At 40.4% G+C, this 22,746-nt stretch overlaps 1 protein-coding gene across 1 annotated transcript in view; it reads right to left on the reverse strand.

The window, feature by feature from the left end:
* The window catches only part of srrm4 (serine/arginine repetitive matrix 4), a 344,995-nt gene that overhangs the window by 69,519 nt on the left and 252,730 nt on the right, over positions 1-22,746 (reverse strand). Inside the window, exon 2 of the mRNA XM_048611588.1 lies at positions 19,017-19,160. Within this exon, the coding sequence (XP_048467545.1) occupies positions 19,017-19,160 (144 nt within the window). The remainder of the gene's footprint in view (positions 1-19,016; positions 19,161-22,746) is intronic.

Here is a 22,746-nt window from a genome sequence, read left to right on the forward strand (position 1 = left end):
TGTTTATAAGTCATATTTAGGAAATTAAATGAGTTTGTTAGCTTACATCAATAACAGTTGATCTAAGATCTGTTTATAAAACATTCTTTACGAGGGAACAGATAGCATCTGCATTGCAACAAAGAAAGAGTTATGCAACCAGCTAACAGTGTAAACTGCTCACGTCCCTGTGGACTATCCTTAGCCACAGCAGAGTGCTGTATGCTATTATGATAATTTCATCCTGTAAACTTAAATTTGCCAATAAACAGAATGTTCAGCTATCAGGGCCCACCTGGTGTGTCAGATCATGTGACTGTATGGTCTGCTCCATTCAAATCCACAAAATGATTTGCAAATTCACAGTTGTGCCCCGACAATAAGCTTACAATCATTTCAATATTATTAGATCAGAAAACAGCTACACCCACAGACATAGCAATTCATCTGAAAGGTGCTTTTAGCCAATAATTGAATTATAAACCAATAAACTTTCTTGGGATACTTTGCATTTACAGCAAAGGGATATCTGCCACAATAAGGTGACAAGCAGCTGAAGTAATGATTAATGTAAATTATTTTAAACAGATATTACTGTTAGCAGCTGAATTGTGTCTGATAGAAAATGAAACTTGCTAGTATAACCAAATGATGTTAGAGAATTCTATTTAGGTATATTTGTTACTATATATAGTTACAATATCAACAATAGTAACTTCTAAACTAATATCACACAGGCACTCAGAAAATCTCCTTCTGAACTAATGAGAAAGCCCAGCGTACAAACGAAACATTTTTTTTGAAGCCTTGCCTTAGCCAGTCAGTATTGTTGTGGTTCTGTGATTTCCTGACAATAAGCCTTGCTTGATAGTTGGCAACTGAGCAATTGCTGAGGATAGTTATGAACAAGGATTACTCAGAAGTATGGTTCCAGAGGAGGTTCTCATCTAGTTTAAATTCATATAGACAATAGTTGAGCATATATGGCTGTAAGGTTCTATAACTGAGCAAATAAGTCAGAAATCCTGAATTGTGATCACAAAGTAGTGACACAACCCATTAAACATAATCATGAGCCATTTTTATGCTCATTCATCCAGCCAATATATGAAAATATTAAAGAAGCAGCTTTGATCACCTTGATCAAACTTGATCAAAGAAATAGGAATATTTAGAATCTAGCAACATTGTGTGAGAATGGCTGCTCCAGGATCCATTGCTTTGCACCCCTTGCTCCAACTGTCCGTTTTAGTTGGTTGAGCAGATGCAGCATCTGCACTGTGCACATTGATTTTCAGGGGATCTTAAAACTTAAATAAAAACCAAAAGAACTGTGCATGTTGTAAATCAGAAACAAAAACAGAAATTACTGGAAAAGCTCAGCAGGTCTGGCAGCAACTGTGGAGAGAAATCAGAGTTAACATTGTTATCAGAGTAATGTCTAGCTACCAACAGTTCTGAGGAAGGGTCACTTGACCCGAAACATTAACTTTGATTTCTCTCCACTGATGCTGCCAGACCTGCCGAGCGTTTCCAGCAATTTCTGTTTAGGGAATCTTAAAATCTAATTAGTCTATGCCTTCAGTATCATTTACCAAGAGCCGACAATATCGGCAACTTTGTTTTGGAGAGAGAGAGAGAGAAAGGTACAAGCTGCTGTCATCGCTGCCTAGGGAGACGTTAGCTAAAGGCTGCAGAAAGATAAAGAGAGAGAGGGGTACCAGCTGACAACATCGCTAACATGAGGTACTGAATGCAAAGGGGCTGACATGAAGAAAGAAACAGCTTGTGAACTAAAAATGACCTGCACCCAGGTGCTAGTTTGAGCCGATTTAAACTGGTTTGAATTAACTAAATTCTGCAAAAAGGAAGAAGGATGAGGTAATGCAAAAGCCTTATTTGGACAAGAAGTAATGAGGTAATGCTACCTAAGTCTCTGGGACAGGGCCAATAAGGCAAAGGCATGCGATTAGTGAATTAGCGTGAGCCAACGGGAAGAAGACAGCACGACTTGAGAGAGATAAGAGAAAAAAATAAAAAGCCGACCCTCAGGGCCTTGCAGCAAGCAAAAACTCTGGAGACCAACCATCGCAGAAGCAGACCCTATGTCAAGGACGTGGTGACAACATCAAGTGCAGCGCCCGGCCAGCGTTAGCCCTCATCAGCAGCAGCCCAGCTATCCTGATCGAGTATTAGCTTTTATATTCTGTGACTACTTGACGAATTTCAGAAGATCCTAGTGGGTGTATAAATAGGTTCTAGTTCAGTTTGTGGGAAAATCTATAAGATTTAATTTTTGTAAAACATATAAGCAACACGTATCTTGTTTAATACATTAATAAAATAATTTGTGACGTTACGAGAATTGACTCTTCTCCTCTCTGTATTAGCTGATAATCGGAGCTGATGTTCTCCAGGCCCCCAACAACAGTTTGCCATTAATTGGAATTATTACCTTAGAAATGGAAAGGAAAGGCTTCAGTTTATGTTAACTGTATGTATGTTTCAGTGATGTGTTGAAAGCCACCATTGGGCAACAGACTAATGCTGTTGTTTCACCACTTGCACATGATTTGTAAAGTTCAGAGCAATAAATGGCTACAGCCAGATGCTCCACCACTGGCTACACAAAGGCTTGTAACATGCTGCTGGATTATGTACTTTGTCTTGTTTGTAAAGAACTCAAATTACTATGTTTGTTTTGCTTCAATACAGCTTGAATAGTGGAAAACAACACTGCTGACAGGAAAGCATTGCTGTACAGTGTAAAGAATGAAAGGAAGAATTTGCATTTATTCAATGCCTCAACATATTGAAAGTGCTTTATGTATGCACTTTTGAAGCACAGATGCTATTGCAACGTAGGAAGATGGTAAACAATTTCATCCATCAGAGAATCCCTACAGTGTGGAAGGAGACTACTTCAGCCCATCCAGTCCATGCCACCCCTCTGCAAAGCATCTCACCCAGACCCACCCTATCCCCGTAAACCCACATTTATCATGATTAATCCACCTAGTCTGCACATCCTGGACACTATGGGCAATTTAGCATGGCCAGTCCACCTAACCTGCACATCTTTGGACAGTGGGATAACCCAGAGGAAACCCACGCAGAAATGGGGAAAATGAGCAAACTCAACACAGACAGTCACACATGACTGGAATTGAACTCAGGTCCCTGGTGCTGTGAGATAGCAGTACTAACCACTGAGCCACCATGCAACAGAATTTGTATAAAGCAAGCTTCCATAAACAGAAATTGAATAATGACCAGATAATCTGAGTGAGGAATTAATATTGACCTTGACAACAGAGTGAATTCTCTGTTCTGCTTCAAATTGAACCAAGGGGTCTTTTTACTTTCCCTTGAGAAGGCAGACAGGGCCTGGTTTAATATACCGTCTGAAAACAGCATCTTCATTTGTGCAGTCCTTCCCCCAGTATTCCACTGCTCTACCAGACTGGTTTATGTGTCCAAGTCCTTGCCGTAGGAATTGAATCCACAACCTTTAAGTGAGTGAAAACTAACACTTAACATGTAAAAGTTTATCTGTGACAAACCTATTATATAACACAAAAGCAATTACAACGTATTGTGCAAAGTTAGGTACTTAAGTTGGGAATACAACATACTAAATTTTGATTTCCAGCAGGTTTGACCATGCTATTAATTTTTCTTTAAAAAAAATGGTTTAATTTGGTATTTGTCCTTCCAGAGGACACTAGCACTCCCCAGTTCTGCATTCCCATTCTGGTTATGATATTGTGATAGTCCAGTATTTCCTTTTGATTACCAGTTTGAAAATGTAACTAGGAGTGGTGAGGAAACATTTGAAAATATTTCTAACAGTGACATTTCAGTGGAACAGCCCTCCCTAGCCTTGCTCCAATGTCTTAGGAGGTAATTTTACCACATGTTAAGGTGGCAAACTCCATGGAACAGAAAGATTACAAGCTGGATTCCCATGGAAAGTTTCTTTGTCAATAGTTAATTCACTGGATATCTCAATAAACCCAATCAACCCAAGTCATGGTCCCTGTGCTTTGATTTTGTACCTATTGTGATTGCACACTGTCAATCTAGCCACAATCACAGCCATTACCACTGAGAAAGCTTTTAAAATACCACATTGAAGACACAGTATCATGCTTCGTAGTTGTTACGTGTACCAATTTCAAAAATTTGGAAACAGGTTTTCTAAGGGAAATGTTTTTGGACAGGAATTCCCCTTTAATTCGATTGTATAATCATATATAGAAGTTTGGATTGCTTAACCTATTCTGCGTAAAAGGAAACATGGGCTTCCTGAATTCCAAACCTCGGTTTAATTGAAGAAGGTTAAAAAAAGTACAATTTATTGAATGGATGGAGGAAGAACGAAAGCCCAGATTCTGAACAGAGAATATTTGATGTGGAGCCTTTATCTAACATTTCTTCAAATAAAATACTGAAAGGTTTGTTTGAATTCTACAGAATTTTCAATATTACTGTCAGATTTACAAATTCTTCCTTTTATCTCTAAGTATTATGTGACTACATTTGCCTTCTATCTCATGAATTTACTTTATTTGCATCTGACATTATTCCGAATAAAGGGCAGCAATATTTGGGGCTGAAGCCTTCTACAGTGAAACTGAAGTAACCTTCTGCAGAATACAACATGTAAAACAAGACAAAGCAAATATATTTTGTTCTGGGTGATATTATTAGCTTTGGTTCTTGGATCTATAATAATGTCAGAATGAAATCATTTCTGGATTTTGACATTGTATTAACCTTATAAGGCACAATTCCAGCAAATGTTGTATTAATGTAGCAATTATTAGTGAACGCTGGAGCTTATTTTGAACTCTGAGATGAAGGAAATATAGATATTGTTGAGACCCAGATGAGAAGGGGGAATCAGCTTATTCCTTTTTAATCCTCGTGGCTGGAGCCTGTTATAATGAAGCTGAAGCACCTTTGATTCAACACTGGCGGTGAATGCACGTAGCACCCAGGGTTTGAATGGGATTGGCACACCCTCAAAGTCCAGTTGGCCCATGATCACAAGAAGAGCTCACTTTCTTTCAGCCATTATGACTTCTTCAATCTCCACCATTCCAGGCTGCTTCAGATCTTCACCCCAATCCCCTAAAGTGTGGGGATTGGGCCAAGAGGAAAAGATAGAAAGGATGGCTATTAACCCTTCTACTAGATTCCTAACAAATGCTTAGAGATGATACAACTGATGCCAACCATTCAGCAGGTGCTCAGTCTTCTGAAGATGTGATTCCAATGCCTGGACAAGTTTAGTGCTGCCCTGCAGTACTCTCTCACAAACCAAGGGCCTCATTCACTGTAGTGGTGTGCTAGGCTCCCCATACCATGTCTGTCCAGAGTGGTGTGAACCTTGAGGACTGTGAAGGCCTGAAAGAAGATGCTTCATTTTGATAGGAGCAGAAGCATAAGGATAGCTGGGGAGGAGGAATTATTGGTGGAGGAAGATGATGCTGAAAAGAGAGGAAAGCCCTTTGCTGCAAGATGAGGTGGCCTTCTTCTGCTACTTTCCAATGAGGGCTCCCCACTCTCCCTCACATCCTCCAGCACTCGACCAGGGCCAGCACTGATGAAACTGAAGAAAAACCTTCCCCAGGACATGCTCCCCTGTGACATCTCATTGTGCTCTGACCTAGTGGAAGATTTTGGCACAGTCATAAATCCCTCCCTCAGGACAACACACAGGTTACTGTAAATGGGCATGAAGCTTCGCTCCACACCAACTAAAGTGTCCCTGCATGAAAATCTGAACTTGAATTTCTTTCCTCACTGGCGATGGGATTCTAACTTGAAGACAGACTGACTCGTGTTTCCCACCTCCACAGGGAAGATTCAGCCCTCTGGGTCAAACCTAGCATATTGGGGAACGTGGCGAGGACAATATGAAGAGGACAACAGGCTGTGAAAGGTTCATTTCTGAAGAAGGGTCCAGACCCGAAACATCAGCTTTCCCGCTCCTCAGATGCTGCTTGGCCGGCTGTGTTCATCCAGCTCCACACTGTGTTATCTCAGATTCTCCAGCATCGGCAGTTCCTACTATCTCACAGGCTGTGAAAGGCGTTACCCATTCCCACTTGGACAAGTAGCTGCAACGTATCACTGAAGACAGAATTCTGCATAAATCTGCTTCAGGAAAATTTTTTTCTTCAATCAGGTGTTTATTATTTGTTCCCTTTGCTTTCTGTGGTATGCGTGTACAATTCCGGGTCATTACAGCAGGCTGTGTGCTCTACAACCTGCTACTAGGAGGTGCAGTGGAGAGACTCACTATCTGATTTCTATTCAACCAGCCACACTGTGGTGGAATGCCTGAGATCATTTGTTAGCCTCATGGAAATGAACTCAAATTCAACAACTCCATGAAACATAGCAGCAAAACTCCAATACATGATTCCTATAGTTCCCTGTTTTAAAATTTACAAGCTTAAGAATATTCTTTCAGTTTCTCTGCAAAATGTATGAGGATTTGCCATTCACTTTAAATAGACAGCTATGTAGAATGACAAGATCGTTTGAATGTCTCCTTGGATTTTATTTCCAACTTGTGACATCATCCACTGGAATAGTTCAACCAAGCTATTCTTGGTGTTACAAGTTAAAGTGTAAACTCAAGATTGTGCACTTGATGCCAAAATTTGAACCGCTTCCTCCTGCATTGTAACAGGGAAGGCATATAATTAAACAGCCAAATGAATGATTTTGAGAATTGTGATAAATACTATGATTGTTAGTTACTGCATGTCACTGTTTCACATAAGTCTTTGCTTTGAAGAAGATAAATCTAAATTAATGGATATACATATTAATGGGTATAGGAACAGACGTGGACCCTCGATTCTGTCAATTCAATAAGATTATGGCTGATCTGATTACTCCACTATCTGACATATTCCTGGTAACCTCCACCTCCTTGCTTATCAAGAATCTTGCTATTTCTGCTTAAAAGTATTCAAGGACTCTGATTCCACTGCCTTTTAAGGAAGAGAGTTCCAAAGACTCTTGACCCCTGTGTGAAAAGATGTTTTCCTCAGAGTCACAGAATCATACAGCACGGAAACAGAACAATCAGCTCAACTAGTCCACACCAATTATGTTCCTAGTGCCACCTGCCTGAAATTGGCTTACATCCCTCCAAACCATTCCTATTCATAAACTTATCCAAACCTCTTTTGAACATTGTAACTCCACCTGCATCTATTACTTTTTCTGGCAGTTCATGCCACCCATGAACTGCTGTCTGTGTAAAAATGTTACCCCTCATGTCCTTTTTAAATCTTTCTCCTGTCACCTTAAAAATATGCCGCTTAGTTTTCACCTCACCCACCCTAGGGAAAAGACCCTTGTCATTTCCCATATCTATGTGCCTTACAGTTTTATAAACCTCAAATAAGGTTACCCCTCAACATCTTACACTCCAGACAGTCTATTTTTCACATCTCAAACCCTTCATTTCTGGCAACATCCTGATAAATGTTTACCAAATCTCCAGGGTGTCGCTTACACACTTTGAGATGCAGTGCTACAGACATCTCATGACACTTTCCCCCAACCCTCATTCCCAAATGCACCAATAGCACTTTCTGCTCTTATATGTGTGAAAACAAATACCTTAAATTATTGATTCTACCATTATATCCTTTCCCATGTATCTTGAAAACAGCAATGCAGTAGGATGAGATTTGAGCCAGGTCCCAGCACATTAGCCTGGCCTTCTGGATTACTAGCCCAATGACATCATCACTATACCAACACTCCCCTACATAGAATCCATAGATCATAGAATCCCTACAGCATGGAAACAGGCCCTTTGGCCCAACAAGTCCATGCCAACCCTCAGAGCATCCCACCCAGACCCATCCCCCTATAACCCATCTAATCTACACATCCCTGAACACTACGGGCAATTTAGCATGGCCAATTCACCTAACCTGCACATCTTTGGGCTGTCGGAGGAAACCAGAGCACCCGGAGGAAACCCACGCAGACATGGGGAGAATGTGCAAACTCCACACAGACAGTCACCTGAGGGTGGAATCGAACCGGGTCCCTGGTGCTGTGAGGCAGCAGTGCTAACCACTGAGCCACCGTGCTGCCCCAAATAGGGAGTACATGGTTCATACAACTTGCTTCCTACTTTTCCAAGTTCCAGTGACTACAATCTTGGACTGTTAAACCTTTCTTCAAAATAAGAAATGTTCATTTCAGGTATCAGTTAAAGTAAATCTTCTCTGAAATGCTTCTAATACATTTGTATACTTCCTTAATCAAGGAGACCAATATTGTACATAATATTCCAGATGTGCTCTTTATTTACGTATTTGTTGTCTAATTATCTCATTCAACAGTTTGAGAATCTTGATATCTAAGATTAGTTATGTCCTTGAAATAATGATGACACATTTCCTCGATTCTATTTTGGTCACGTATAACTTGATACACTGAGCACTGAAAATATTCCCAAATTTTGGACTTCATAATTATAATGAATATAGGCAATATAGTCTTACCAGACCAGAGAGCAATTCTCCCATTAGAGAGAGATGACTGGTGGTGATTTAACCTAAGAATCATCACATTAGGGTCTTAGGAAAGGTTGTGAAGGAGAGCCCTTCATGGTATCCTCAGTTAGTCCAGGAATTAAACCCACACTGCTGGAGTCACTGGGCATTGCAAACAAACCATCGAGCCAACTGAGCTAACTGACTTCTTCGTCCTTTGATAGACTTCAATAGTAATGATGTTTGATACAGAGAGGGCTATGAGCATTCAGGAGAAATTTCTAGATTGGCATGTTTTTGAGCCATTGAAGAGGAGACATTTGGATTTGGTTCTGGGAAATGAGGTGGGTCAAGTGTCGAGAGGGGAACATTTAGGAAAGAGTGGTCACAGGATCTTAACAATGGAAAAGGGGGAGGAGTAATTAAAATGGATACTTTTAATTGGAGGTGGGTCAATTCTAGTCAGGTGACAATGATTCTGGCCCAGCTAAATTGGAATCCAAGATTATCAGGCAAAGTTATCATGCATCAATGCACTGTCTTTAAAGATAGGATGCATCAGGGACAGAAGAAGCACATTCACAGGAGGGGAAGAAGTAGGGAAGCAAAGCTAGAACTCCCTGGATGTCAAGATAGATAGGAAGTAACATCAAACGGAAAAGAGGGTGCATGGCAAATGTCAGATGGATAAGACAAGTGAGAATCAGGCAGAAAAAAGAAACTTCAGAGGAGGCGTTAAAACACTGGACGGGCTATATGTTTATAGAGGAGAGTCGAGAAAGATGGGCTGTACTTAAAGTTTAAAAGGACTGAATGGAATGCATCTGCGAATAATAAGGGAAGTAAGGGAGGAATTTATAGGACTGTTTGGCCATATTCCACCAACCTTCCTTAGATTAGAGACAATAAGGTGCAGGGCTGGATGAACACAGCAGGCCAAGCAGCATCATAGGAGCAGAGAGGCTGACGTTTCGGGCCTAGACCCTTCATCAGAAAAGGGGGAGGGGAAGGGGGTTTTGAAATAAATAGGGAGAGAGTGGGAGGCGGATAGAAGAGGGATAGAGGAGAGGATAGGTGGAGAGGAAACAAACAGGTCGAAGAGGCGGGGATGGAGCCAGGAAAGGTGAGTGTAGGTAGGGAGTTAGGAAGGGGATAGGTCAGTCCAGGGAGGACGGACAGGTCAAGGGGGCGGGATGAGGTTGGTCGGTAGGAGATGGAGGTGCGGCTTGAGGTGGGAGGAGGGGATAGGTGGGAGGAAGAACAGGTTAGGGAGGCAGGGACGAGTTGGACTGGTTTTGGGATGCGGTGGGGGGGAGGGGAGATTTTGAAACTTGTGAAATCCACATTGATACCATTGGGCTGCAGGGTTCCCAAGCGGAATATGAGTTGCTGTTCCTGCAACCTTCGGGTGGCATCGTTGTGGCACTGCAGGAGGCCCAGGATGGACATGTCGTCTGAGGAATGGGAGGGGGAGTTGAAATGGTTCGCGACCGGGAGGTGCAGTTGTTTGTTGCGAACCGAGCGTAAGTGTTCTGCAAAGCGGTCCCCGAGTCTCCGCTTGGTTTCCCCGATGTAGAGGAAGCCACACCGGGTACAGCGGATGCAGTATACCACATTGGCAGATGTGCAGGTGAACATCTGCTTGATGTGGAAAGTCTTCTTGGGGCCTGGGATGGGGGTGAGGGAGGAGGTATGGGGGCAGGTGTAGCACTTCCTGCGGTTGCAGGGAAAAGTGCCGGGTGTGGTGGAGCTGGAGGGGAGTGTGGAGCGGACGAGGGAGTCACGGAGAGAGTTGTCCCTCCGGAAAGCAGATAAAGGTGGGGAGGGAAAGATGTCTTTGGTGGTGGGGTCGGATTGCAGATGGCGGAAGTGTCGGAGGATGATGCGTTGGATCCGGAGGTTGGTGGGGTGGTACGTGAGGACGAGGGGGATTCTTTTTTGGTTTTTATTGCGTGGACGGGGTGTGAGGGATGAGGTGTGGGAGATGTGGGAGACACGGTTGAGGGTGTTCTCGACCACCAAGGAGGGGAAGTTACGGTCCTTGAAAAACGAGGACAACTGAGATGTACGGGAGTGGAATGCCTCATCCTGGGAGCAGATGCGGCGGAGGCGAAGGAATTGGGAATAGGGGATAGCATTTTTGCAGGAAGGTGGGTGGGAGGAGGAGTATTCTAGGTAGCTGTGGGAGTCGGTGGGCTTGAAATGAATATCGGTTTCTAGGTGGTTGCCCGATATGGAGACAGAGGTCCAGGAAGGGGAGAGAGGTGTTAGAGATGGTCCAGGTAAACTTAAGGTTGGGGTGGAAGGTGTTAGTGAAGTGTATGAACTGTTCGAGCTCCTCGTGGGAGCACGAGGCGGCGCCGATACAGTCATCAATGTAACGGAGGAAGAGGTGGGGTTTAGGGCCGGTGTAGGTACGGAAGAGGGATTGTTCCACGTAACCTACAAAGAGGCAGGGGTAGCTTGGGCCCATGCGGGTACCCATGGCTACCCACTTTGTCTGTAGGAAGTGGGAGGAATTGAAAGAGAAGTTGTTGAGTGTGAGGACGAGTTCGGCTAAGCGGATGAGGGTGTCAGTGGAGGGGGACTGGTCGGGCCTGCGGGACAGGAAGAAGCGGAGGGCCTTAAGGCCATCTGCATGGGGAACAGATTAGTGCTGGTGTCAGTGGTATGAAGCATTGTAAATTTTATATTCTTATTCAAAGAAGTATATAAAGTTAAGGCCAGAAACGACAGGCTGGGCAGTTTGATTTGGGTGGTGGGAAAGCTTGTGGAAATAATTATCCAGGATAAAATTGGCAATTGCGTGGATAAATGTGGATTAATTAAGGGAAGCCAGTATGGAATTGCTAAGGGGAAAATAACATTTGACTAATTTGAATGAGTTTATTGATGATGTAACAGAAAGAGATGATGCAGCTAATGAGGCCAATGTGCTGTACATGAATTTAATTATAACATCTCAAAGTGCAAGCTAATCTTAGTAATGAACCATCAGCAAATATTGTGTCTGGTTCACTAATTTTCTGTAGGGAATGAAATTTGCTGTTCTTACATAGTCTGGCCTATATATGACTCCAGACCTGCAGAAAAGTGGCTGACTCTCAATTTGCCTCTGAAATGGGCTAGGGAATAAATCTGTTCAAGTTAAATTAGTTGTGGGAAATAACATCATATGAACGAATAAATAAAATAAAAACAGGATTGCCAGGAAAACTAAGCTGCATGGAATATGAAAGGCTGCGGAAGCATGGAAATGATGTTAGCTGAGTGACAAAAAACAAAAGTGATGATTGGTTGTTTTTCAGGTTGGTAGAAGGAATACAGTGGATTTCTCCAGGGGTCGAGACTAAGAACAGACCTAGATTGGATGTGAAGTTTGCAAGCCCTGAAAGTGAGCACTGGTTGGGTTATCCCCAAGCCCAAAGGATGATCTGACTTCGGTGATCCAAAGCAAACAAGTCAAGCTGAAACTTTATTAAACACTAGTATGGCCTCAACTGGAGTATGCTCAATTCTGGGCACTACACTTCAGGGAGGAAGAGGAAAGATTAGAAGGGACATGCTAGAATGGCACCAAGGATTTCAGTTCTGTGGAGAGAATGGATAAGCTGAGGCTGTTTTCCTGAGGGGTTCATTGAAAATGGTCAGAGGTGTTTTGTAGTGATTGTAATGAGATCAGCCAGGTGGACCTCAGAATGAGTTCCCTGATTGGGGTTGTTAACCTGGTCCAATCAGGGAGCCCTAGCTGACAGATAAGAACAGGAGTGTTAGAAGTTCTGTTCACTCCGACAGCCGGCTCTGAATGAGCGGGATTTGTGTCAAGGACTCTCCAGAAGATAATAAAGGGTGACTTGGTGACAGGATAGCACCCTCCAAGGAGTTATTTCATGTACAAAGGCATATACTGCTTTGATGCAGGATATAAGAAGTCACTGTTACCACAGGCAGAAGGGGTTGTAATCTGATGACACATTTTAAAGGTGATTTCAAAAAGGGAATTGGAAGATGTTTGATGGGGAGAAAAGGTTGAAGAGTTTTTGGGGAAAAAAAAGGGAAATGAGGCAATTTGGATGCCAAAGAACCAACAGAGGCATGATAGAGTGAATGGTCAGTTTTGATCCTGTATTATTCTATGCTGTTGAGTATTATTTGAGCTTGACTGAAAAATTTATGTCGCTTCCCTTGATTTTTATTGATGGTTCTACAAATTAATGACAATAATTTGAACATGTCCATGAAATATCTTTCCAACTCATGATATTATCCATTGGAATAGTTTTCATGAATAAAAAGGGTCAGGAACAAGATCTTTTGGTGTTGCAATTTAAAATATAGACTCAAGATTATGTATTACTAACCTGAAATTTCAGCAACTTTCTCTCAGGTTATAATATTGGAGCTGTTGGATTAAATTATCATTTTAATGCATTTTGAGAAGAAGACAGTGCAATTTCTTACGATTACGTTGTACTTGAAACTACTCTCATCATTCACTGTTCAGATAAGCTGCAAGGTACCTTATCTGCACAAATCATTTTTAGACAAATTTGAAACTAGATTAATGAATGTATTTTTAGTTCACTCAATAAATTTACAGTCTTTACGTCCAATGGAGTTATTAGCTGTGTCCTCAACAATGACCTTGGAGCAATATAGTAATGAGAGTCTTTTTACACGCATATTGGTCAACAATAAATTGATAGGTTGACCTGTGAAAATAGTGGCAGATCAAAAACTGGGTCTTAATAATTTGAGGTTTTTATGTCAGCTCCTGTACAACTAGGAAATTCGGGGCATTTTAGATGGAACAATACCCCAAGATGATTTGTGCTATAAATGGAAGTATTTTCTTGTTTCACTGGAGGAGTCCTGGATAACAAGAAAACTACACAATATTACATGTTTAGGAACTTACATTTCTACAGAAATCTGTGTGAAAAGTCAAATAGAGATGCTGTTGATTGTTTTGCCTTTGTTTTACATAATGAATAAAAATAGAAGATACTGAAAATGTTCAGCAGGTCTGGCAACATCTGTGGAGGAAGAACCAGCACTAACGGAATGGAATTTGGCTATGGAGGCCAATAGGAAATTTTCTGATTTTTGGGGTTTGCTTGGGTAAACTGTGATTACTAGAGTGCTGTAATAATAAATACAGCTAGGCAATATACTCAAACTGTGTTTACTCTCCGTTACAGCAGGACCCGTGCTGTGCGTTGTGACCCTCTTGTAGAGGCTTTAACTATGCAAGCAGTAATGACATTTTTACAAGCAGAGCATTCGTAATTCCTAGGAACACCGTTATGAACAGATGTTCCCAATGAGAATTTTAATGGGATTTTTGTCAGTGTCTTCTCCACGTACCTCCAGCAACTAATCATAATATATCATATTATAGCTGCAGGATTAGCTAATAAAAGCTGAAAGATCACAGATTGGAATGCCCTTTAATATTCTGTGTGATTCATTAAAATCTGATATCTTATCTTCTTTCATCTCTCTAATGAGAGCCCAAAAGTACACAGTACTGTGAGACAAAGGTTCTTTTTGTTAACCATCACCTTTCTACTTAATTGGCTCTTGACGTTGTCAAGACTTGAAGGCTCAGCCACTAATATAAATTTTTGCTGTCTGAGTGTATAATATATTCACAGCATTGTCAAATTAAGTTGGTACCCTCTCCAATAGGCCACGAGGCTACACATGAAAGTATCTCAATTTTAACCAACACTATTCTATTCAATATATTCTATTTCTGTAGTTTTAGTATTTGTAATTAATTAGTCCTGTGGAACCTTCTTTAAGCCAATATTGAAAATTACCAAATACGAAAGGTTCATTAGCTGCTGCAGCGTTTTTGTGGTTTATCTTCTGCAAATTTACATTGTTTAGACATTTACTTAGAATTATTTGCGGTAATCTATTTCCAACTACATAAACTGAATACATTCCTGGAGTACACAGTCTGTGTTCAAAAGTGGATCTTAATTTGAAAAATGATCCAAGATTGCAATAAGAAAATTGTGCCCCTAGGAGCAGTACAATTTTACATTTCTCACACTGGCAAGTTTACAGGTGGTGGGGGGGAGCATGAAATTCCTTGGAATACTATCCCACTAGGTACCTGATTGCTCCAATCTCTCTGCAATATTCTGGTGGGGTGGGCCATCCAGAGACACTTTGCTGCAAGCCTTTGTTCCAAATAAGTGGCAATTAATGACCAATTAAGATTACTTTGTGTGTTTCCCATCCAGACTCAATTTTCAAGCTGCTAGGATGAGGTCAGTAGCAATGATGAGGCCAGGGGTTGGACATAGGGAGAGGAAGCCTGGAAAGTGATCCTGCTTGGGTGGGTTAAGGCACAGCAGGGGGCACCACCACCAACAGCATCTTTTCAATGTTGCGTATACCCGTCCCATCCCCAGTAGACGGTCTGGGCATTGTGGGTGCTCCTGGCTTGTCCACCAACATCCACACTCATGGTGTTGGACCCCTGACACCTGCTTGCAGTCCCAGTCCTGGCTACAAGATGTTTGTTCCTGGAACTGACAAACTGCCAGCTGATCAGATAGTCAGAGATGAGACTCAATGAAAGTCCCAATTTCATGCATGGCTTCAGGGCAGTCAGTGTGTATGGACTGTTGCTGATTCTTCAGGAAGGAAACTCAACATGTTAAAAATCACAGCTTCAGTTTTGCTATTTGAGATGGTTACTTCAATACACATAAATTATATGAATATGCTGCATATTAAGGTCTTTGCAAAACTGATTAAATTTTCATCCAATTTTAAATGCAATGGTATGAATATTGTAAGAAGTGTATTTCACACCCAAAGTAGAAGTATTAATTTTACAAAACTTGGGATATTATGCTGATCAAATCTGTTTTAATGATTCCCAATGTTCAACCTTCCTCCCCTAAAATTACTGATTTGTACTAAGCTGCCCTCAAGCTCAGGTGTCTATCCATTCTTTCTGAAAACTGAATACCAAGAGTTTATTTCACTGTAGCCAACGTCGCAGGCAAGCATGATTTATTTTTATCATTCTGTACATTGCTTGCCTGGAAAACTAACCTTCCGATCCCATTTTGTCCAATTAAAGCCAGTCTTGATTGAAAGGCATGACAATTTCAGATGTCTTGAGATAGCATGTCCATTGGATCAACAAGTTTAACTTGTAAGTAGCCTAGCCACGTGGACTATCATAATACCATGTTCGGTCTTTTCAGTGTGATGAGTTAACTAATCTTAAAGAAAGGGGTGTTGTGGTCCTTTATTTGGTTTGAGCACTCAGTGTGTTAGTGGAAGAAATCGATGGGAATCCTCCTTCTGTTTATCATTCCAAGAGTCCTTTTGGAATTGTACTTGTTTGAATGTTGAACGAGGACCATAACCTTTGGTGACACTCAAAAAGAGTAAGAATCTTAAAGTAATCAGCATCAGCCGAGATAATATAGTTGGAGAAATTTAGAGTCTGAAAGAGATAGCTACAGGGATAATGAATGCACTAATTATGATATTTCAAAATTCTCCAGATTTCAGAAGGCTTCTGACAGATTGAAAGATGGCACATGTAACAGGAGTGAAAGAGAAAATATGGAAATACTTAGCCTGACTCAAGTTGACAGGAAACGTAGAAAATAGGGTCAGGGGTAGAACATTCAACCCTTTGAGACTGCTCCACAACTCAATATGATCATGGCTGATCATCCAACTGAGTGCCCTGTTCCTGCTTTCTCCCCATACCACTTAACTCCTTTAGTCCTAAGAATTCTACTGACTCCTCCTTCAAAACATTTAACACTTTGGCCTCAGCTGTGGAAGAGAATTCCACAGGCTGCCCACTCTCTGGTCTCAACAGTGCATTTAGAAAATTATCAAACAAAATCAATCTAGTTTTAGGAATGGGAAATTATGCATGGCAAATTTATTAGAGCTGTTTGAGGATGTAACAAACAGGGTACAAAAGGGAAAGCATTAGACATAGTAGTCTTGGATTTCAAAAAGACATTTGATGAGGTGATATAAGTTTAATCCACAAGGTAAAGGCTCATCAGGTTGGGGTAATATATTAACATAGATAGAGGATTCATTAATTAACAGGAAGCAAAGAAGAGGGATAAATAAGACATTTTCAAATTGACAGATTAGTGAAACTAATAGACTTCCCCAAGGATCAGTGGTGAGGCCTCAGCTATTTACAATCAATATTAATGGTTTAGACAAAGAAACCAAGAATTATGTAATAAGAACAGAAAATGCCATAGAAACTTAGAAAATCTGACAACATTTGTGGAATTCTGCAGAAAAGTTATCTCAGACTTTTTCTTTCTCTCTCCATGGTTGCTGTGACAGTTGCAGAGCTTCTCCAGCACTTTCTGCTTTTACTTCAGATCTCCAGCATCTGCAATACTTTGCCTTTATTCCAAGCATTATGTATCTACGTTTGCTGATGATCCTAAGTTGGGTGGGATTGTAAAGCTGTGACGAAGACGCAAAGTTGTTGGAAAGAGACTTATACAGGTCAGGTGAATGGGCAGCAAGATTTAAGATGGCACCTTATATGGGGAGGTGTGAAGTTATTCAGTTTAGTCAGAACAGAAAAATTTACTACTTTTTAAAAGGCAGGGAACGTGTAAAACTGTTCAGAAAAACATGGGTTTGCTCAAAGATAAATGAGAGGTTTAGTGAAGGGACTTGACTGAGTAGACACTGGGATGTTGCTCTCCCTGGTTGGGAATCCAGAACTCACAGGCAGAGCATCAGAACAGGGCATCGGTCATTCAGGATTGAAAAGAGGAGAAATTTCTTTACCTAAACGATGCAAATCTTTTCGTTTCTTTACTCCAGAGAGTGTGAATGTTCCACCGTGAAGTATAGTTAAGACTAAGATAAATTTTTGGCTTCTCAGTGAATTAAAAGATATAGGGAGCATATAAGAAAATGGAATTGAAGTAGAAGATCAACTAAAAATGTAGAGAATGATGGAGTGATTTTGAGGGGTTGAAAGGTCTACTCCTGCTCCTATTCCTTATTTATGTTTTCATTGAATAATATCCAGGTGACAGATCAAATAAACCACAAACGTTTTACAACAGTTTACAGTGGATATTTGCTTGCTATTAGACTTTTAATTCCAGACTTTACTGAATTCAAATTTCATTGTCATGATGAGATTTGGAGCCATATCCCCAGAATATTAACCTTGTGCTTTGGATTACCAGCTCAGCAGCAATACCACTATTTTATCACTCCCCATAATGTAATGGTTCTGAAAGAGTTAATGTCAAAGCTGCATCAAGCTCCACTAAAGCTGACGATGTTATACATCTTCTGTTGGAGAGAAAGTAGTCTACCACGAAGTTCCAGTGGAGACAGATGTGTCATATTTGCCTCCTGTTAGGCTTTGTAATTTTGTCTAACTAGTCAATGTAACTGTGTCTTTGGTTGTCATGCAATAAACTACATCTTGTATAAGACAAATGTTTCTTCTCATTAAGACTCAATAGTGGTTTATCCTCTATCACTGGGCAGTAATAGGGTAGCATGGATCCAACACTCATTGATTACAAGGCAGGCAGGGAAGGTAAAAATAATTTATTTTGATTGGATTGTAATGGTTCATTGTAACTGCATAAAGGATGACCATAATGTTTGTTTCAATGGGAGTTCAATTCAATTAAATATGTTCTTAGCCTTGGCACAGAAAGTAGGAATGATGACAGCACCCACTCAACTACAAATCACCACAGTATTCAACATCGTTCACAGCTAATAACTTCAGGAGAGCAGAGCAAGAAAATTAGAAAGTAAAGCAAAACTGACGACAGGACAGAGGAGACACTTAAAAATCTTAATGTCCGTAAAAAGAAATTAAATATCAAAGAATGCAAACTTGTAGAGTAGGGAATTACGGAATGATGCAAGCTATTGGGAAAAGTGAAAGAAGAAAGAAAGATCTAATTGGAAGAAAAGCAAATAGAGTAAACAGAAGATCAAGCAATCTGAAAATTTTTTGGTGTTCAGTAGTTTAATGTTGCTTAATCTGTTTATTAACCTCAGTGATGTCTACAATTTACACTGATTTCAGCCTTATCCTTGCTCTGTTCTTGCTATGTTGTTCTTACCACTGATCAGCTTAAGGAAGTGATTGTTGCATATAAATCACTGAATCACAGAGACCTTACAGTGCAGAATGAGGCCATTGGGCCCACTGGGCCTGCACCAGCTCTTCAAATGAGCATTATTACCCTGTGCTAATTTTCCCCATACCCTTGTACATTATTTTTATCCAAATATTTGTCCAATTTCCTCCTCAGTTGAACCTGCCTCCACCACACTTGCAGGCAGTGCGTTCCAAACACTAACGATTTGCTGAGTGCAGAGGTTTTGGTCTTATCACCTTTGCTTCTTTTGTAAATCCAGCGTCAATAACGGATGAAGTACTGTTAATATTGGACAAAATTGAAGCTGAGAAAAAAAGTCTCGTACCTGCGCAGTCTGTGGTGATTTTGATGCTTGTTTTCCTTGGTCTTGCTGCATCCATTTGTAGGTGGGGCCCGCGCAACTGGACCTGCACTCGATGACTCACTTCTCCTCTCAGTGCTGCTGTAGGCCTGGTGGTTTGATGTGCCGCTGGTGACAAAAGAAACAGAAGTAGTGGATAATGTTGTCAGTCTGAGAATAAAAAGAACAGGACACCACAAGCACCAGGTCCAGTTTCAGCAGTTCACCTTCCTACAGTGTTTACTAATTGGACAGTCCCAATCAAACACCCATTGAGTACAGGCTGGAAAGTGATGAATATGATTTATTTTGACTGCACTTTCATTGATCATAATGACTGTATGTAAACGAGGGTGAGCAAAATGATGGTTTCAATGGCGGTTAATTTACCACCCCTAGATCTCAGCAAACATTCAGTCCTGTTGTCATAACACCGAGTCCTATATGGCGAAGGAATTATTATCCCACGCATTTCCCATTGTTTGGTGATGAATGGCATATACGGTCTTTATCTTTTCAAAACAGTTCAGCAAAGGTGCTAAAAGCCGTTTGTCATCTCAAAAGCTTATGAGACATTGCAAAACATTGTTCACTCAACAAATATGAAAGGGTCACACAGAGAGGTGCCTATAGTCATGCTAAGATTGAAATCTATTAGAAATTGAAAACTTTGAGTTGGTAACGGGAGTTTGGAATGATGTGGACACAAAAGATTAACAGTCTGAAGCACCAAACTGCAAAAAGAAACGATGTAGAGTTTTAGCAAACAATGGCAACAGTTTTCATCTGCTACTCACTGGCAGATTAAAGCTTGATAAATTTGTTGTGGCTGACCCTCATTAGATAATGCTTTACTGACATGAACCTGAATTAATATCCACCCCTTGCTGATGTAAATGACCCAAGAAGACCCCCTTAAATTTTACTGTAAATTTTACTGGACAATCATTCTGAAACTGCTTGCAAGGACAAAATCCTTTCCTGGGATTTATACAAACCCATCAGTGATATACCTGTCTTGCATTTATTTGGGAATGTCTCCATCTGTATTCGATGATTCTATGTGAGTCCTATATACTGAATAGTAGGGGATTTGAGGACAAGGGTTGTAAAGAAAGAAAAAAAAGACTTGCATTTAGATAGCACACTAGACCACCAGACGTCTCAAAGTGCTTCACAGCCAATTAATTAGTTTTGAAGCATTGTCACCATGGTCTGGTCAGAAATGCAGCATTCCATTTGCATAAAGCCAGCCAATTAATGTGATAATGACCAGATAATTTGTTAATTTTGCGATGGTAATTAAGGGATAAATATTGGACTGGACATAGAGATATTTCCTATCGTCTCAAAACAGTGTTGTGAGACCTTCTATAGCCATCTAAACAGGCAGATGTGGCCTCAGCTTATAGCAGGAAAATTACTTTTCTATGTATTCAAATATTGAAACTGTGTATACAAAAAATCATTTCTTGTGCTAGACTCATTTCCATGTTTGAATTTGATTAAGAAATCTGGTCAGTGAAAGATAGCAAACAGAATGTAACTAAAGAACCAGCAACATTTATCAAAGACGCAGAGTAACAGAATGGGAGCAAATAGCTTGGGGCTAAAATGAATTGCTTGTTATCTATACCCGTAACAAGCATTACCTGAGGCATTAAGTGCTTGGCAAATTCTTCCAATTACATGCTGATAGTGAGACACCTTGCCTACAGCCTCTATGTATCAGAAAGTTACTGACTGTGAATGTAATCTTTCAACATTGACAAGTAGGTTGGTGTCTCAGTATGGATCTGATCTTCTGCCAACGCTTTTGCCTTGAGTACATGAGAAAGTAACTTCTATTAACATACAAAATCTCTTTTGAAATAAACCATGTCCCTAGCAAGCACTACCTGTCGAGTAGGGCACCACTTGCTCTCAGCTATGGTATAAATTAAATCATAGATTGGTCATCACGTTCGCCTATTTCTTTGAAAAACAGAACACAGCTAAACAGTTTCAATGAAAGATCACTGACTTGAAACTTTAACTCCATTTCTCTCTCCACAGATGGTGCCTAACCTGCTGAGTAGTTCCAGCATTTTCTGTACTTGAACCACTCCATACAGGTTAAGAGTATTGTTTTATTTTCACACTCCGAGCGCCACACAGAAGTCGGGCAATGTAGGATATTGAAAGTCAATACAAACAAACAACTCAGGGAAAGAATTTCAGCTGAGATGGGTGCTGTTTCAATTGTTTTTCATAACTTCATCCGAACATGGAAAATATAACATACACATCCATTTTCATTTCCCCCAGCGCTTTTGTTCATGATGAGAGAAGAATTGGAACAATACCATGAAGTCTTCGGGAGTTGTGAATAATTAGGAGGCTATGGTAGATGAGTGGGGAGTTACAGGAATTAATCAGTAAGTTCTGATCGATTCAGACTATTACCTGAAGAGTCAATCAGTTGCGATGGATGATCAGAGTATTACAGTGAATATTGAAGAGGTTATCTTGGACAATTGGTGAGTTACAGTGGAGGATCAAGAGAAACACATAGAAATTTCAAGTAAGATTGGTCCACAAATGTTGAATCCTGACAATATATGACTAGAGATAACAAGGTGTAGAGCTGGATGAACACAGCAGGCCAAGCAGCATCAGAGGAGCAGGAAAGCTGATGTTTCGGATCGAGACCCTTCCTCAGAACTGTTCTGAGGAAGGGTCACTGGACCTGATACGTTAACTGTGTTTTTTCTTTCACAGATGCTGCCAGACCTGCTGAGCTTTTCCAGCAACCTTGTTTTTGTTCCTGATTTACAGCATCCGCAGTTCTTTCGGTTTTTATTTCAACTTGAAAACCTGATAAGGTAACACCTAACTTGATAAGGGATGTTGGAAGAAAGACTTTTTGTCCAACTTCATATTTGCTGATCTTCAGTCAGATGTAAGCACCTTTTGCTGTGATTTTAGATTGTAGGAATTCTTTTATGTTACAGACATGTGTTCATCAGCAACCAGCATACAGTGTGAACAATGAGCAAATTTCCTGATACAGAGCTTTCATGTGCCAGGACAGGTGAAGTAAGAATGAAGACCAGTGTTTAAGAGTCTGATTGTGTATCGTCATGCAACCATTTTCATTTGATGCTTCAGGAATTCAAAAAAATCTACATTTACCCCTTCCATAGTCGAGCAGTCCAGCATGAATTAATATTTTAAAAAGAGCAATTCTGATATTTGACAGTCTTTGAAACCCACAAAATTATATTTTGACACAAACTGAAGACATATAAATGAGTTAACAGGGTGAATATCAGAGGAAATGTGCAATCATCTTCATACAAGACAATCTAAGACAGTTAAGCACTAATTCAATAACAGATGCTAAGTAATGATGCATTAACATTTGTAAAGTTCATCCAGCCTCTTAGTCATGGTCATCATTTAGAAAACTGATTACTGATTTTAACTGGATAATTATTATACATTCCCTTTTCTGATCCTCTCACACACTTTTTAAACTAACTTTTAAATTTATTGCAATATAACTAACATCACTGATTTGTGCTGCTTCTTCAGATTTATTTAATCTATCAAATAAGTTTAGCATATTAGGTGAACATTTCACTTCAAAAATACTTGATAACTATGTCTCTGGGCAAACCTATAATAATTCCTGCAGATAACAAGGTGTAGAGCTGGATGAACACAGCAGGCC

The sequence above is a fragment of the Rhincodon typus genome, chromosome 24 (assembly GCF_021869965.1).
Source record: "Rhincodon typus isolate 14 chromosome 24, sRhiTyp1.1, whole genome shotgun sequence".
NCBI classification, from domain to species: Eukaryota; Metazoa; Chordata; class Chondrichthyes; order Orectolobiformes; family Rhincodontidae; genus Rhincodon; species Rhincodon typus.